The sequence below is a fragment of the Phoenix dactylifera genome, chromosome 10 (assembly GCF_051530095.1).
Source record: "Phoenix dactylifera cultivar Ajwa chromosome 10, Ajwa_hap1_PhDact_Kaust_v1.1, whole genome shotgun sequence".
Classification (NCBI taxonomy): domain Eukaryota; kingdom Viridiplantae; phylum Streptophyta; class Magnoliopsida; order Arecales; family Arecaceae; genus Phoenix; species Phoenix dactylifera.
The window spans coordinates 25,759,072-25,774,949 of NC_143199.1; the positions used below are offsets into that span (position 1 = coordinate 25,759,072).

At 35.0% G+C, this 15,878-nt stretch overlaps 1 protein-coding gene across 4 annotated transcripts; it reads left to right on the forward strand.

The window, feature by feature from the left end:
• The first annotated feature begins 261 nt into the window (after positions 1-261).
• Positions 262-15,480, forward strand: LOC103715793 (dihydrolipoyllysine-residue acetyltransferase component 2 of pyruvate dehydrogenase complex, mitochondrial-like). Of its 4 annotated transcripts, none has more exons than XM_089925844.1 (20): positions 262-493; positions 575-649; positions 1,503-1,596; positions 2,943-3,076; positions 3,163-3,260; positions 3,344-3,384; positions 7,737-7,792; positions 7,886-7,960; positions 8,063-8,155; positions 9,748-9,981; positions 10,162-10,234; positions 11,040-11,131; positions 11,216-11,301; positions 11,402-11,477; positions 13,907-13,974; positions 14,090-14,156; positions 14,230-14,325; positions 14,406-14,508; positions 14,874-14,969; positions 15,100-15,480. In XM_089925844.1, the coding sequence occupies exons 2-20, from the start codon at positions 611-613 to the stop codon at positions 15,168-15,170; spliced, it is 1,692 nt and encodes a 563-aa protein (XP_089781970.1). In that variant the 5' UTR covers positions 262-493; positions 575-610; the 3' UTR covers positions 15,171-15,480. The 4 variants fall into 4 exon arrangements, with proteins under 4 accessions (XP_089781970.1, XP_089781971.1, XP_088561787.2 ...); XM_089925845.1 differs by having other exon boundaries at positions 262-364; XM_088705661.2 differs by having other exon boundaries at positions 468-649.
• The last annotated feature ends 398 nt before the right edge of the window (positions 15,481-15,878 follow it).

Below are 15,878 nucleotides of genomic sequence, written 5' to 3' on the forward strand. Positions count from 1 at the left end.
ATTTTTTATAAGCTTAATATTTTTATTTGTTTATCTATTTTAAAAAAATACTTCTCTTATTCAATGAACTATTGTACTTTTTATTTGATGAAGTGAATAAGATGCTAATGAAAGGATTATGATACATTAACCATAATTTGGGACTCATGCTATAAAATGATCCATTTTATTTATTGATGAGATAAATGTCATATATTAAGTACATTATTTATTTTTCTGAAACTAATCATGCAAGAAATCGAGGCAGCATCAGATTTCTTTGGGGGCATTGTACCAGTCTTAAGTTACCTACCTCAGCTAGGCTCGGCTGCTAACCAAGCTGCGTTCCGCCTCTCTATTCTTTTCCTTCCTAAGAATAAATCAGGTCCGCTTCCCACCTTCCCAAACCCTCTTTCATCTTTCCGTCCGTCCCTTCCCTTCCACGATCCCCACCTTCCCTTCTCCTCTTCTCCGCTGTCTGCCTCCAGAGTTCTTGCCTTACTGGGTTCTTTGGGTCAGATCTCCCTCTCTCTCGCTCTTCTCTCGCTTCTGGTGGATTGATTGGATGGTCTGATTGGATTTTGGGACGGTGTAGATCGGCGTGGCGGAGGCGATCAGATCGGATCAAATCATGACGATTGCTTCGAAGATGCTCCGCCACTCTCGCAAGGTCTCTTTCTTGATCCGGTTGGGCTGCTTTGGGTGTCAGTTTGTTGAATTTTTTTTTTTCATTTTTCATCGTTTTTGAGTAAAATTCTGCCTGTTTTGGTTGTCATCCATTTTTGTGCTCATGTGTTCTTTTTTCTGCTACGGATTAGAAGGATGGTTTAGAAATGATTGGATATGAAGGATGTTTGAGCATTACGAATGTGAAATCTTTTCAAAGTCTTGTGTTCGTGCTGAGACTCTTACCGATGGATTTCAATGTTTTCACTCTTGGCGGGCTGCGTTTCAAATTGTCTCTTTGGGTTATAATCTGAGCCCTAGAGATCATCTTGGTTCTCTATATTGAGTACCATCATGCTCCCTCTCCAATCTCCATATAGGTTAGACTGAAAAGATTGGTTTTGCTGCATGCCGACTGGGCTTATTGGGTCAATGGCTGGCCTGTTTTTCCCTTAAAGTTGTTACTTGGTGAGGAATTTAGCATCATTTCTTAGAGGTTTGACTTATTCTATGGAGCTTTTGGATTTTAAATTCTGAAGGAAAACGTCTTTGAGGATGATGAGTATGGTGCTGTTATTAGCTTCTGTGATTGCTATCCCATTTTGTTGGAAGCTTATTTCCGATATCTCATGTCTTTGTGTAAATGGTTCCATAAATAAAGAGTGTTTCTCTATGATATGGAATGCCCCATTAGAAGGACTGCAACATTCATATGATAGTCACCTGATGTTTTTTTTACCATGGACTTTGATTTTATTTCTGCAAGCTGAGCATATTTGGAAGTTTTCTGGTGATTCGTTAAACAGTCTTCATTTTCAATGCCTGGTGCTTATGTTTCTCTTTTCTTGATCTTGCAGTTAAGGAATGCTCAGAATGCTCTACAAAATGAGCCTGCTGTTCTTGCTCGTTATTTTTCAAAAGATGCTGGCCCTTTTGTTGGTAAAAGAGATGGTATGGACACTACCATCTATAATTCCCTTTTATTTTGATTTTGATTCATCTTGCAGTGATAGGTGTCTTGCTCAATCAATTTTTATAGTGTGTAGTGCTATTGAACTACAAAATGGACAGATAGTAGAAGAGTTAGGTTCTTAGGTAACCGGGGTGCTTTCTGGGACAGCAAAAACAGGTAACTAGTTTTTGGTTATTGCTTGCTTGCAGGAAAAGCCAAATAAAAATGGTGCTTTCCAACAAGTCGCCATATAACCCACTAAGGTTTCTAAATTCTATCATTACACCATCAGAATCTTATTGAATAAGAGGCACTTTGATCATAAATAATCTGATCACCACTGTAAATCATTTATTCTATTGTTTGCAAAGATGAAACTGTTTTTAGATTATTTAGGTGTAAGATTATAGAATACCTATGGTTTCACTTGACTCTGAGAAGGCAGCACATTTTGTACGTCAACATAGATGTACAGTAGAAGGTTGTAAATGATGGTTCATAAGGGAACATATATTTTGTACGACTTTTTTGTTGTACGACATACATTTTGTACAAAATCAGGATAAGATGCTCCACTTATTATTATTATTATTTTAACAAACTGAGATAAGAATCATAAAATGACACAAGACTCTAGATTTTGTTTGATTAGCCCTCTTATATATGAAGGAAAGCCAACTGCTATTAAAATGTTAGCTCTACAAAACTGGAAGAATGAAATGTGTTTGAGATCTCTTCCCTTCTCCTTCAGCTTGCCCTCTTATGCTTATAATGTAAACCCAAATTTAAATTAGGTGAACTCTGAAAATTGGACTGATCTTCTGAGCTTTCTCTTTGTTCTTTAGCTATTTTTTCTGACCAGATTGGTAACAGATCTGATATATACTCTTCTTTAGAACTCTTTTCAAGCCATTCATATCAGTCTTCCAAAAAATTGATCATCCCCTGTCCTTCTCTCATCTCTAAGATTCTGATCAAATTGACTCTACTGATCTGGAAAAGAATCCCTCATATCTGTACAAACTCTAACCTCCCCTACATCCTAAATTATGCTATCCTTGCTTTTTAGGTCAAGTTAAGATGTAAGCAAGTGCAAAAAAATTGTCCGCAAAAAGTGGACAAAATCTTCACTATGTAGAAATAATGGTTATCTTGAATTAAATATGAAGCTTTCAGGTAACTTTTTTCAACTTTATTGCAATTTTGACTTTACCATATGCTAATGTTGTGCTTTAATGATGTAACAGCAAATTGAAAATATCAATTGATACATTTTTTTAAACCTTTCCTTTAAAATTGACTGCTTGTCAATTAATTTAATGTTTCAGGTTTTGGTCATTTTCAGATATATCAAGGAGCCATCGGTGTGGTTTGCATGGAAAGAGGGATGGAGATTCGAATATTTTTGTTGGAGGCATTCCATTTAAAACCAAGAGCTTTGAAGGCAGAAGCAGCATAAAAGATTTTGATGTTATCAAGGTGGTGGCTGTTGGCAAAAGTGTTGTTTTCTAGTTTCTCTTGAGTGGCTTGACCTGATCCTAAGCATTATTATTGAATTTTTTTAGATACCTTCTCTAGGGCTAGTCAAGACCAGCATTTCTAGAAAAACAACTAAAATGACTATTCAAGTGGCTGGCATGAGGTTCAACAGCACTTTGTCATGGTTAGTAAAGTTCTTTTTATGCCATAAAACTGCCTATTGTTAACACCATCAAAGATTGCTAAAATAGCTTTGCCATTCCTTAGTATGCAGGCAGCTCCAAGGAGATGTTACTCAAGCAACTCAGGTATGTTTTATTTTTTACTGTTTCCACCATTTCCTCCTCTTAAATCTTCAATTTCACATTCTAATTAGAAATTGCTTTTCTAGTACCAGTTTGTCTTATGCTTGAGCTTTTGGATCTAAAGATCTGTGTTATGAGATTGGGAGATTGGGTGATATCCTAGGCACCCAAAAGATTGCTGGTATTCCACCTACATGTTTAAGATACAATCTAGAGGATCTTAACAATAGCTTTAAATGATTAGTTAAGGAAAAGGTATGCATGCTAGGAATGCTATATAACCATAACCATAACTATCTAGCCTTTTTCCAACTATATGAATGTCATATCCAGAAGTTTTATATTAACTAATATGAAATCTATGAGTTAAAAATGATTTGTAGGGAACTCTTTCAATTAGCCTTTTTCAAGTAATTTTTGAACACTTAACTATTTTTTATTGTGCTAGTTTTTTTTAAAAAGAATTACTTGACCGAGGGAAATCAGTTAGTTTAAATTACAAATAGCATTGAGAGCTTGATAAGCTTTGGTAGGATCTTTATGATTTCTTATTTTCTAAAAAAAATTAAAGTGTCATGTATTGTGCTTTTGTTGTTTAAGGGTCAGGAAAACACAGTTATTGTGTCATGGAAAGATTCACTACTCCATAAAATGTTTTGCAATTTTCACACTAATATATACTATGTTATTCAATATTTTGAAACATTGATTAGCCTAAGTACTTATTCTAGTTTCTATGCAAGATTTTTAACAGTTGCATTCTATAGCTTCAAGTAAATGTTCTAAGAACTAACATCACACAACTATGTTTTTATATTTTCTCTTTTAAAACACAAACAAGTCAGAATTTCATGATGATAAGCCATAGGAAACAACTATGTTCGACACATTAGCAACAAATTTTATTGCAGGTGTCATAAACATGTTGACAGTACTACAAGAATGTTATAGGCTATGGGTTATCTTGATTTCCAATCTTTAGTTCAACGTCTAATAATGATTTTTTGTTATGACCATGTCCAACATGTAGTGGGCTCATAAGTCACAAAAATGAAAAAAGAATAAGTTCTTGATCATCTAAGATAGAAACAAAGTTATCTAGGATGGCCCGTTTTGAGTTTAAAACTGCAATGTGGTACGATCTTTTATCACTTCTATTAATATATAATATAGTGATGCATATTGCTTTTATATGCAATGATGCCGGATAATGGACAGAAATATCAGTTGACTAGAGTTATGCACCCTTATGTTGTGACGATAATCTATTAGCATTCTGTGTATTGTAAATGGAGTACCATGTGGATGAGCAATTCAATCTGTGTTTTTAGTAAGGATAGAGACCCCAACCAAGGTCTGCAATCTCGGTACCGGGTACCGGATCGGTACCTTATTGGTTCGGTATGGTATGATACATCTCTGTGCCGAAATAGTTCTCTAATTATTTTTTTTCAATTTTTATCTCGGTATGCCTCGATACGGGTTTACGCCTTGGTACGGATTGGTGCACACTTTGATACGGATCGGTACATCTCGGTACGGAGCTTGTACCGACTTGAAGTTAAGTTTTATATCGGTTTTTCTTGGTATGGTACAGTACGCTCTGTACCGGGCGGTACGATAGACCATGCTCCCAACAAATTGAGTAAAAAAATATACTGATAAAAACAACTACTCTGATGGATGGATGGATGGATGCATGCATGCATTTAGGTAATTTCTATTTCTATTGGTTTGGGCTAACATATGAAGCTTACCAGGTATTGGGTTCCTGATATTAGCATTACAACCAAGGCCTGTGCAACAGAGATAGGTTTTGTCAGGGTTGGGCCAGCCAAAGCTCAACCCAACCAACAAAGTCCCAGGCCAACTAAACCATAAACCCAAACTGACCCGAAATTGACTTAATGTTGGTATTCTTCCGCCGAAACAGTACCATAGTTAACTCAGGGAAAACTGAGAATGGTTCTGAATTCTGATGTTATTTGATTTTAACCAGGATGCAATCTGAAAATGAACATTTGACAAATGACCATCCATTGATAAGAAAATTAGGTGCACTTTTGTTAGGCAAAAACATAGATATTAGAATTTTTTTATTTTTATTTGGAAATTTAGAGAATTTTATTTTTATTTGGAACTAGAGTTTTGTGAATTTGAGAATTAGAATTTCATGCGGACTCTAGTATTTTTTATTTTTATGCGGACTCTTATTAGGGTTTTGAGTTGTCTATATAAATCCATTACCATGTTAATTGAGAATACAGATTAAGTTATTGAGATTACAGAATATTGAGATATCCCCTTTTTCTCTCCCTTTGCTTCTCCCTGGTTCTCATCCTTCTTTTTCTCTTCTCTTCCTTCTTCTTCTTCTTTTCTGTCCTGCATCAATCTTGTTTCAAAGCTAACATGTCTCATCTCCATAGTTTTAAGTGCAATTTCTTAGAACAAATTAAAGAATTCTAGTAGGAGTTAAAGAATCTAAGGAGTTGAAAAACATTTTTGTACTTTTTACGGATTTTCTCATTCTAAAACTTTTTGATCAAAAGAATCTTAATAGGAATAGGGCTTTAAGTGAACTTTACCAAAAAAGAACAAGAACGAGAAGTTGTAATAATTATGTTGTTGTTGTTGTTTTATTGTTATTGTTGTTGTTGTTGTTTTATTGTTGTTGTTGTTGTTGTTTTTATTATTATTGTTGTTATTATTATTTTAAGGGGGTTGTTAAGGGGTTTTCGGCCACCAATTTGAAGCCTAGACGGTCTTACACTACCACAAGATGCCTGTATACATCCCTCCTATTCTTATTTGGCTAGTAACTCTTCCCAAATTAGGGAGGCCAAGCTTGATCACTTGCAACTGATAAGTGTCCCTTATTTTAGTGGGCAATCTTCACAATGTGAATTCTAGTATAACTTTAAAAGTATAAGTCTACCAATAGTTTGTAGACCAACAAAATCATCTTCTCGTGGTCCACTAGTTGGCTTTGATTTAAAACATTTTTCATCATATGCAGACCGAGTTAAGGTAAATACATTTTAAAGCTAAAGAAAATTAACCTAACAAACTTAACCCCTTTCCATCGCTACTTTCCTCTCTAACAACCTTATGCCCTCAATCTCGATATCCCATTTTAATCCAACCTTCAATGTGTAATTCTTCCTCTCCAATCTTTATTTCAAAAGTTCTGATATTTTGTTTTATATGTTCTCTATTTTGTAAATTTTTGAGGGCGGGTCTTGGCTCAACGATAAGGTTGCTCCATTATAACCTGGGTGTCATATGTTCGAAATATGGAGACATCCTCTTCGCGCATGGGGGTAAGGCTGTTTATATTTGACCCTTCCTAGACGTAGCAGTTATGGGAGCCTCATGCAGTGGGATGCCCTTTTTTTTCTTTCACTATTTTGTAAATTTATTTGAATGATTAGGAAAAATCCCTTAGAAAAATAAGATATACATAAGAAAATATATCTTAAGAAGTATGTTTAAATAAATTTATTTTACTTCCAAGTGCAATGGAGGTGGCCATATGCTTGTATAACATAAAAGTATTAGTCTACCATTAGCTCATGGACCAACAAAATCATCTGTCCATGGCTTTGATCTGAACTTTGAATCAAAAGAAGACCAAACTATGCTAATTACCTTTTAAAGCTAAAGAAAATTAACCTTGACTAGTTTTCAAACATAGATTACAAGAATAACTCAAAATCCTCATTCACTTTTGGCTGTTTGCCTTTTTTTGCAAGATCATCTTCCATATCACATATGACATCAGTGTGCTTTATAAAATAATAAGTAATGAAGGACAAATAGCTCACATACCTACAAAATACCAAAAGTTGATAATTTGACCATATAAGAAGCATGTATTATGGACATGAGCAATCCACCAATAGATAAAATCCACATAAACCCTAAATCAAAAACATATATGTAATTGATAGTTTCATGCATATGTCTTAATTTTCTTATAATAGCCTGGTGGTTGCAAATAATATAAGAATAATAGAAAGTATTGGATTTTGGGGATTTCATATGTAAGATTCTGTGGATTTTTATTGTAAGTAAACTGTTAAAAGAATTTTCCAACTGTTGGTACATGTGTCAATATATGTCTTACATTAGTGCCCCTGCCAAGTACAAACATCTGGGCAACCTAGTTATATTTATAAGATGTAAATTGTCCATAATTTTTTTAAATGTATTTTCTTCTTGTTCTTATATATTCCTTTTCTTTGTTTGTGTTATTTGGCATGTGCAAGAAATGCTATTTTTTATAAAAAAATTTAAATAACAAGTAGTTATGCACCCAAAAACTTGCTAAAATTTTGTGGAATACATGGTTTCAGATTTACCTCCGCATCAAGAAATCGGGATGCCATCGCTTTCTCCAACCATGACTGAGGTATGGACAATTGTTGCAGACATCAATCACTGAGACTTCTTCCACAAAGTGTTTATGTTGTAATTAGTGGTTCTTCTTTTGTACTGCCTATAGGGAAACATTGCTAGGTGGCTGAAGAAGGAAGGAGATAAAATTTCTCCTGGTGAAGTGCTCTGCGAAGTTGAAACTGTAGGTTCTAATGTTTAAATATATTAAATTGTTTAATACATAACTTACTATATACTTAAAGTTTATTTGCATCACTGAAGAATTTGATCTCATCTATATTAGGATAAAGCTACCGTGGAAATGGAATGCATGGAAGAAGGCTATCTTGCTAAGATAATACGCGGGGATGGGGCCAAAGAAATTAAAGTTGGCGAGGTATCTATATTAAAAATCGAAATACATTTTTGATCCAAATCATTTCTCTGATAGCTACTGACTATATTACACACCTTATAAATTCTTAGATCTTTCAATCAAAAATAAATTCTCAGTTCTTATCTAAGGAAATTGTTCTCACTGCTGTCATATTTGTACTACTACAATAGGCCTCTCATTCTATTCTATTATCATTTGTTCCTATGGGCACTATAATGTCCATCTGTCATTCTCATAAGCTGTTATAGCAATTTATAATATACCTATTATTTGGCTGACCTAAGAAGTGCTCTAGATGTTCATCTATGGTCAAAAAGAATTACTCTGCTAGTTAAATTCCTATTTTGGAGAATATTACTTTCATATGAAAATAATTCTGATGTGCTATTTGTTCATTGACTCCAAAGAGCATATCTTGGACAAGGACATAACAGAAACTTATTTTAAAGATCATGGCTTCGAAGGATTAGCCAGACTTATATTACTAGCCATTCATGCAACTTTTACTTGGAAAAAAATTTCTAAATTAATGTACTCCTAAATAATATAATGTTCGTCAATCAAAACTCGTTTCACACTCAAAGCATTTATGAGCACTGGGACTCTTTTCCTTGATTATAGTTAAGATTGACTGGGGGATAGCAACTTATAAATTGGAGCAAGTGTTGAACAAAACAAATTGGAAAGAGGATTGACCCTCGTGAAGAGTAATGGTGGATAATCTACCTTTCCGATCTATTGGTTCTTTGGTGCGTATTGTACCAATGTACTTAAGGTAGATTGCCATAGGGTGTATCAGAACCGTTTGTAAAAATCTTGTGCTTTGACAATGGTAATCATATTTTTTAGCTCCCTATTACAATGTGACAGTTGCCCTGCAAATTGTGAGTCATTTAGCTTGAGGCTGGTCAGAGAAATGGAAAAATCCTTGCAAGAAAGCCCATACTTATTGTTTGTTGTTCAGTAGCATCTCTCCTAATTGCTGGATTCTGATGGTGAAATAATCATCTTTAGTTATGATGGAGCTTCTCATCAGTTTTTGTCGATAATTAATATGTAGAAGTGGACGGCTGCACTTGCTAGCAAACTCAAAGGGAATGAACTATTTCTCATTGGTAATTGGAGCATTTATGAAGGTTGTATGTCGCTCTTACATCACTTTCTTATAGTGATGTGATGTTCCTTATTATGGCTCCAATCCTCTTATTTCAGTGAAGCAAGGGGAAAGAAAGCAAACAAAATCCCCTACAAATCTGCTGACCCTTGATCTTACCCAGCCATCCCTCTTGTGCCAATGTTATCAACATTTTGACCTTTTGCAACCCAAGAAGTATGCCTTCCATAAAGAAGGCAAATATTGTGAATCTTTGTCTCAATGGAAGGGTCCAACCTAGATCATGAACAAGTAACCATTTAATTATGTGATGGTTGAATTATATTCCACATTAATTGTTTTCCTGGCTTCAAGGATAGAAATTTGTTGCTTGATGATATCCTTCATGAAATTATTATCCGGAGTACAAAAGGATTTCCTTGTAAGAAGTGATTTCTCATTAAAGTTAGGCTTATTATATAAAACATTCCTTTAATAGGTGATTGCTATAACTGTGGAAGAAGAGGATGATATTGCAAAATTTAAAGATTATGAAGTTTCAACGGCTGCTGCTCCTGCTGAAGTTAAGACACCTTCTGAGCCCACATCACCTGTAAAGGAAGAGCCTATTAAGGCTCCTGAACAAAAAGTTTCAAAGACTGAAGAAGTTTCTTACGCAGATGATCGTATTTTCTCCAGTCCTCTTGCAAGAAAGTTAGCAGAAGATAACAAGGTAAGCCATTTTAATTACTAAAGTAGTTCTTGATGTTAGAGTAAGGATATTACCAGCCGAAACAGTTTGATGATTGGTTCTGACATATCATTTATGAGCTCTTTATGTGTGAACTGTGAACCTTGTTTCTGAAGCATTTAGTCTTTAATTCTTGGTACCTTTGTTTCTCTATCAAACCAGGTACCTCTTTCAAGGATAAAAGGAACTGGTCCTGATGGGCGCATTGTGAAAGCAGATATCGAAGATTATTTGGGTATGCTTTTTTCTACAGAAGAAAGAAATCTAAACCTTTTCTTTTGTGTAGCAGTTGATTCAAGAATTTTATTTTATTTTTTTTAATTTAATCCTTTTATATTTTATAGAGATAATATGTAGGTCTGTAATTTGACACTAAGAAAGATAACTTTTTGAATGTGAGGTTAACTTCCAATGGCTAGGAAAGTGCTGATATATAAGGATCTTCAATTGAAGTTCCTTGGACATGTGCAATACGTGCAGCAAATAAAGAAATAAGGAAAAATTAATGACAATATGATTTGTTTTGCTGCTTGTGACAACATATTTGAGCATGCATGCTGATACACTTGGCTCAGGTTTCTTGAAGATATCATGAGACACTGTTGCATTGCTTTTGAAATTTGAAGATACTGATGTATCACCTTCGAAATGCATGACTTTCACTTACCATTTGTTTGTAGCATGCATGTATTAGTCACTAGATGAGTGGAAGAATGCAGAGAGTGGATCATGTAGTGGATCATATCCATTGTTTGGTCATCTCAGAGATCTGTTACTAGCACATATTTTAGAACAATTTTATTCTGACTATAGTGGTGGTTAATGGCATAAGTCGTTAGTTAAACTTTTTAAATGTTAATTCTATAGTTTTAATCTACAATAGGAAGCACTCAAAGTTCCTCTTTCTTTTCTTTCATGAAAAGCTGGATAATATCTTATTGTACAAACTCCTGTCTAACTGCTTGTCATTGAATAAGAAAATCAAGCCTCCAAATCATTTGACCCTTTTCTGTTTGATCGTGCATTTCTACTCGATAAAGCCTCTACTGCTAAGGGCGTCTCCAAGATAGAGGAAGCAGGAGCAGCACAAGCCTTAGCCTATGTGGACATTCCAAATTCTCAAATAAGAAAAGTAGGTTCCGTTGCCAATCTCAGTGCTTATTTGAATTATTCTATTATGAAATGTTAGCTAAAACATGATGATCCTTGTTTTCAGGTTACTGCTTCTCGCTTGCTGCTCTCTAAGCAAACTATTCCCCATTATTATTTAACAGTAGATACTCGTGTTGACAAACTTATGGAGTGAGTACCTGTCTTTCCAAAAGTTCTTTGTTTGTTTTTTTTCTTTGAAACCAGTGATGACCACTAAAAACTATGTTGATGGTAAATTGATAATACTCAGGCTGCGTGGCCAACTTAATTTTTTGCAAGAAGCCTCTGGTGGAAAACGAATTTCTGTCAATGACCTTGTCATAAAGGTTTGCTTAACTTACCTATGGTGATTCTTCTGTAATGAGGTTCTTGCTTGTACACTGTAGCACTGATGGCTATTTGATTTTGTACTTGCTAAATAGTTCATATGGTTGAAAGATACATCTATGTCGGTTTGTGCTTAAAAAATAGGATTAATTGCCGTTTTCTATATTTTTGATTGTTCTATAACATCAAGCATTAAAGCAACAAAAGAGAACACGACTGATTGTTCACTTTGTTGTGTAAAGTGGAAAGGGCTGGGGTGAGTTAAGGAAGTGAGGCCTTTAGTTCATAGTATTTGGCAATGACAGGATTGATTTTTGAGAAGTTGTAAAAGTAACATGCTTAACTTTTGTTCGATCCTGACTAGTTATTGTCTGCTATGGTTTAACTATACGTGGTTATGGTCAAACATGGTCAGTTATGGTCAGATATAGTAACAAAAGTATTGATCAATTTATGACAACTGACCTGGAAACTTTTTTATTTGAGATTTTGAAAGTGGGAGGCAAATGTGTTTCACACAAGAAAGTAGAGACTTACATGGCTGGTGGGACTTACAACCAAACCCTAAATATTTCAATAAGATGTTCATTTTAATTGCCTGTGTTACTTTGGCTCTACGGCAACCTAGTTTTGAATTGTCTGATATGAAATATGTTTCAGATTTTTGGACTGCTAGAATAGAATGTGATGCCAAAACAATGTACACCTACAGTGGCATGTTTCTAAGAAAATGATTGTCTCCTCTATACTTATGTAAAAACTATTATTTAGCATTTTGGCCAAGGTTTCTAATCTTCGTATTGGACCCTCTACTCATGCCCGACCAGTACACCCCATTCCTAGTGTTGGTATGGTACATACCTTAGTATCGACACTCGATATGGAGGGTGTACCAAGTCTTAGTACCCTAGCAAATGGTATGCCCTGTATTGGGGGCACGGTCCAAGATTGCAAATATTGGTTTTGACAGGTACATTATCATATTTCTTGAAAACAGCAACATATCTAGTTATATTGTATCTGCTAGTATATAGAAAACTACTAAATCATAATAAACTTGAAAGTGTATTTTATATTGTTGTGTATTCAACACTTATTTATATCAAAGATGTTCTCCATATCCAACATCATCTTGTTTGGAAAAAGAGTAGCTTGAATGAGGACAGGGATCACTTTCCCTAATATTTCTTGATTTATTATTTTCTTATATTATCTTTGAGTGTTGACATTACAAAGTTTTAGCCTGTTTTGGACATATCTTGTCTGGAAGAAAACAAAATTTTAAAATGTTTTGGTCTAAGGATGGGATAAAATGTGTTTTGAAATGAAATGTTAAAAATTGATTGTAGAAATGCATGGGTAATAGATCAGGATACTTCCAGCAGAGTTAGAGCAGGAATAATAGAGGGTCACACCTGACCTGATAATATCACATGATTTGCGCATGCTAGTGTAACAAGAAATGTTGTCTAAATTAGTAAATCCATATTGCACATTGTATGAATGTAGTAGGTTAGGATGTTTGTGTTTTGTTGCAAAATTAGCAAGAACAAAGTTGGGAATGTGGAGTAGCACTTATTGAGTACATGGTTATAGAGAATCAGGTGAGGTGATTTTACTGGCCATGGAGGCAATTCTTAGGAGGTGGACTTCGAGTTGATGCAAATATATGAAGATAAGAGTGGCAAGATTAACATGGTCTTTGCTGGTGGTAATGGTAGGATTTCATTGAACTTGCAATGTCATGAAGTACAACCTCATATAAATCCATTAAGGCGTGCCCCTGCTGGTTGAGATGTAGACATGACAAGAAACGACAGATAATTGGTTGGTGCTTATTCATTCGTTTTTTCATAATCAGCCATATTTCATATTCCCCTTAAGCACAAGAAGTTCTTTTTATGAATCTTTAGCCCTCATCAATTATTGGTTTTGTATCTACAAGGATTTCCATTTGTGGCTTCTTGAGTGTCTTCTTTTAATTTATCGGAGATCAATTTGTAGGACTGAAATCTTCTGCAAGGGGGGCCTTGAAAAAATGTTTTTGTCGTCTCATAATCTCACTTAGTTGATGTGAACATGTCCCAAGTCAGTGTTGTCTATCTGAAGGAAAACTCCAAGTATTGTTGCTGATCATGCCTATCAACTTCTTTTTTAATTTTTTTGATGTGAAATGGATAATTGAACTTTCTAAATTTGTTGTGCAATTATTTGCACAGCTTTGTAATAATATCAAGAAAGGCCTCAAACATATTGCACCACTACTTTTGTGCTGTTTGAAATAAAACTTGCAATTTTGATTTGATTTTACAACCAATCATATCAATTCCTTTGAATGCTGATTTTCAAGGTTCAAATGAATAATGTATTCTTTCTGAAAATTTTCATGCACAATAACATTTTGACCTTATATTAACCTTGACAACAGGCTGCTGCTTTGGCTCTGCGCAAAGTTCCTCAGTGTAACAGTTCCTGGATGAATGATTTCATCCGCCAGTAAGTTTTTGGAATCTGGATTTTAATATATATTTGAGATGTTTTTCTCCCCAAAAATAATCAAGAACAAGTGATATTGATAATTATCTTGACAATTCCCCATTATTCAATGCAGGTATCACAATGTGAATATTAATGTTGCTGTACAAACAGATAATGGATTGTTTGTTCCAGTTATCAGGGTAAATAGTGTGACATTATTTTTACAGATTCCCATGCGCTCGTGCAATTTAACACAAGCTAGTGATTTTGCAGGATGCAGACAAAAAGGGACTATCTACAATTGCAGAAGAGGTGAAGCATTTAGCTCAAAAGGCCAAAGATAACAGTCTGAAACCAGAAGAGTATGATGTAAGCACCAAACATATGTCATGAATGTGTATGAAATATATATTAGTTCTACTATGTGAATTAATGAGCTTGTTTTACAGGGAGGCACATTCACTGTATCAAACTTGGGAGGTCCTTTTGGGATCAAGCAATTCTGTGCCATTATAAATCCTCCCCAGTCAGGAATTTTGGCTGTTGGCTCTGGTAATTATTCTTGATGACTAGCCTCTTTATACCAAGTCTTAAGTCCCTTGATACCATGCAGTTTATTAATCACATTCCTCTCCAGAGGCATAATACCCTGGAAGATCAATTTTTTCTAAACATTTAAACTTCAAGCTAAGCATGAGATCATTGATTGCCCCAAAAAATAAAAAAGCCGTGAGCTCATTTCTCTAGAAAGATGGAGAAACTCTTTTTGTTATGCTAAATATGTCATCTACATATAACTAACCATACTGGGGCTCTGGTGGTTTTTGGCGTTCCTAAATTTTGCATTTTTATTGCAGTATTTACCAAATGTAGTAATATATGCTAATGCTGGAATATTGTTTTGGGTGTTCGCGCAGCTGAGAGGAGGGTAATTCCTGGTTCTGGTCCTGATCAATTTGAGTTTGGTTCCTTCATGTCAGTAACATTGAGCTGTGACCACCGTGTGATTGATGGTGCGTGCAACGTTTTTTTATTCATTTTGAGATAATTTTTTTTTAATGGAATAATACTTCATGTAGCTTCTATTGTCATAACTTGTAAATCCAGCATTGCCAAATCTGAATCTTATTTTGCTCATGGTAGGCGCAATTGGCGCGGAGTGGTTGAAAGCATTCAAGGGCTACATCGAGAACCCGTACTCCATGTTACTCTGAAGCAAAAGCAGCATCAAACATTTTTGTAGAATTTATCAAATAAGGCTCTCCATTTTCGCTGAATTTTTAACAGTCTTCTCCTTTCTTTTTGTGGTTGGTGTATAATTCTCTTCTTCCTTGAGGAATATCCAAACAGGCTCTCAAAAGGAAATCGAGGCCAATTTGGCCAGCAAATTAATAACCTTTGTGAGTTAGTTTCATTTTTGTTGAGTTCTAAAGGGTGGTTTGTTCCAGTCCCTGGCACCAGTTGCTGTACCTATTGAATCTGATTGAATTCTTTCAATGTATGGAATCCCCCTGTCAAATAAAATGCATCTGAAACGAGTGCTGGCAATGGTAAATACGCCTTTTAAAGGGGGTTTTTAAAAAAAATATTGCCTGTTCTAGGCGCCAACTGCTTGAGCTGGTTAAGTCAATTGGTGTTGGCACAGTAATTTGGATTTTAAGCACAGTGATTTCGGACCTTGGTGCTGAGGAGGTAGGACAATGGATGAGAATTATTTATGTGTACATAATATTAGTCCTCGTGATTGTTTGGGGGTAGTGTAAGAATTTTGGTACTCCAATTCTTATCAACTTGTTATAAGAAAATGATTTAGGTTGCCAACTATTGAGTTTATTAAAATTGGTCGCCACCTAGCGAGGCTAGAGGCCGGTATTAAGATCCAAGTTTCGTATGCTTCCCTTTTTTTTTTTAAGGGAGCTGCA

Excerpts from the sequence above, each read along its gene's own strand:
- LOC103715793 (XM_089925844.1), top strand. The coding sequence starts at position 611 with ATGACGATTGCTTCGAAGATGCTCCGCCACTCTCGCAAG. Across the intron at positions 3,077-3,162 it reads AAGATTTTGATGTTATCAAG|ATACCTTCTCTAGGGCTAGT; the intron begins GTGGTGGCTGTT and ends GAATTTTTTTAG. Across the intron at positions 14,970-15,099 it reads TGACCACCGTGTGATTGATG|GCGCAATTGGCGCGGAGTGG; the intron begins GTGCGTGCAACG and ends TGCTCATGGTAG.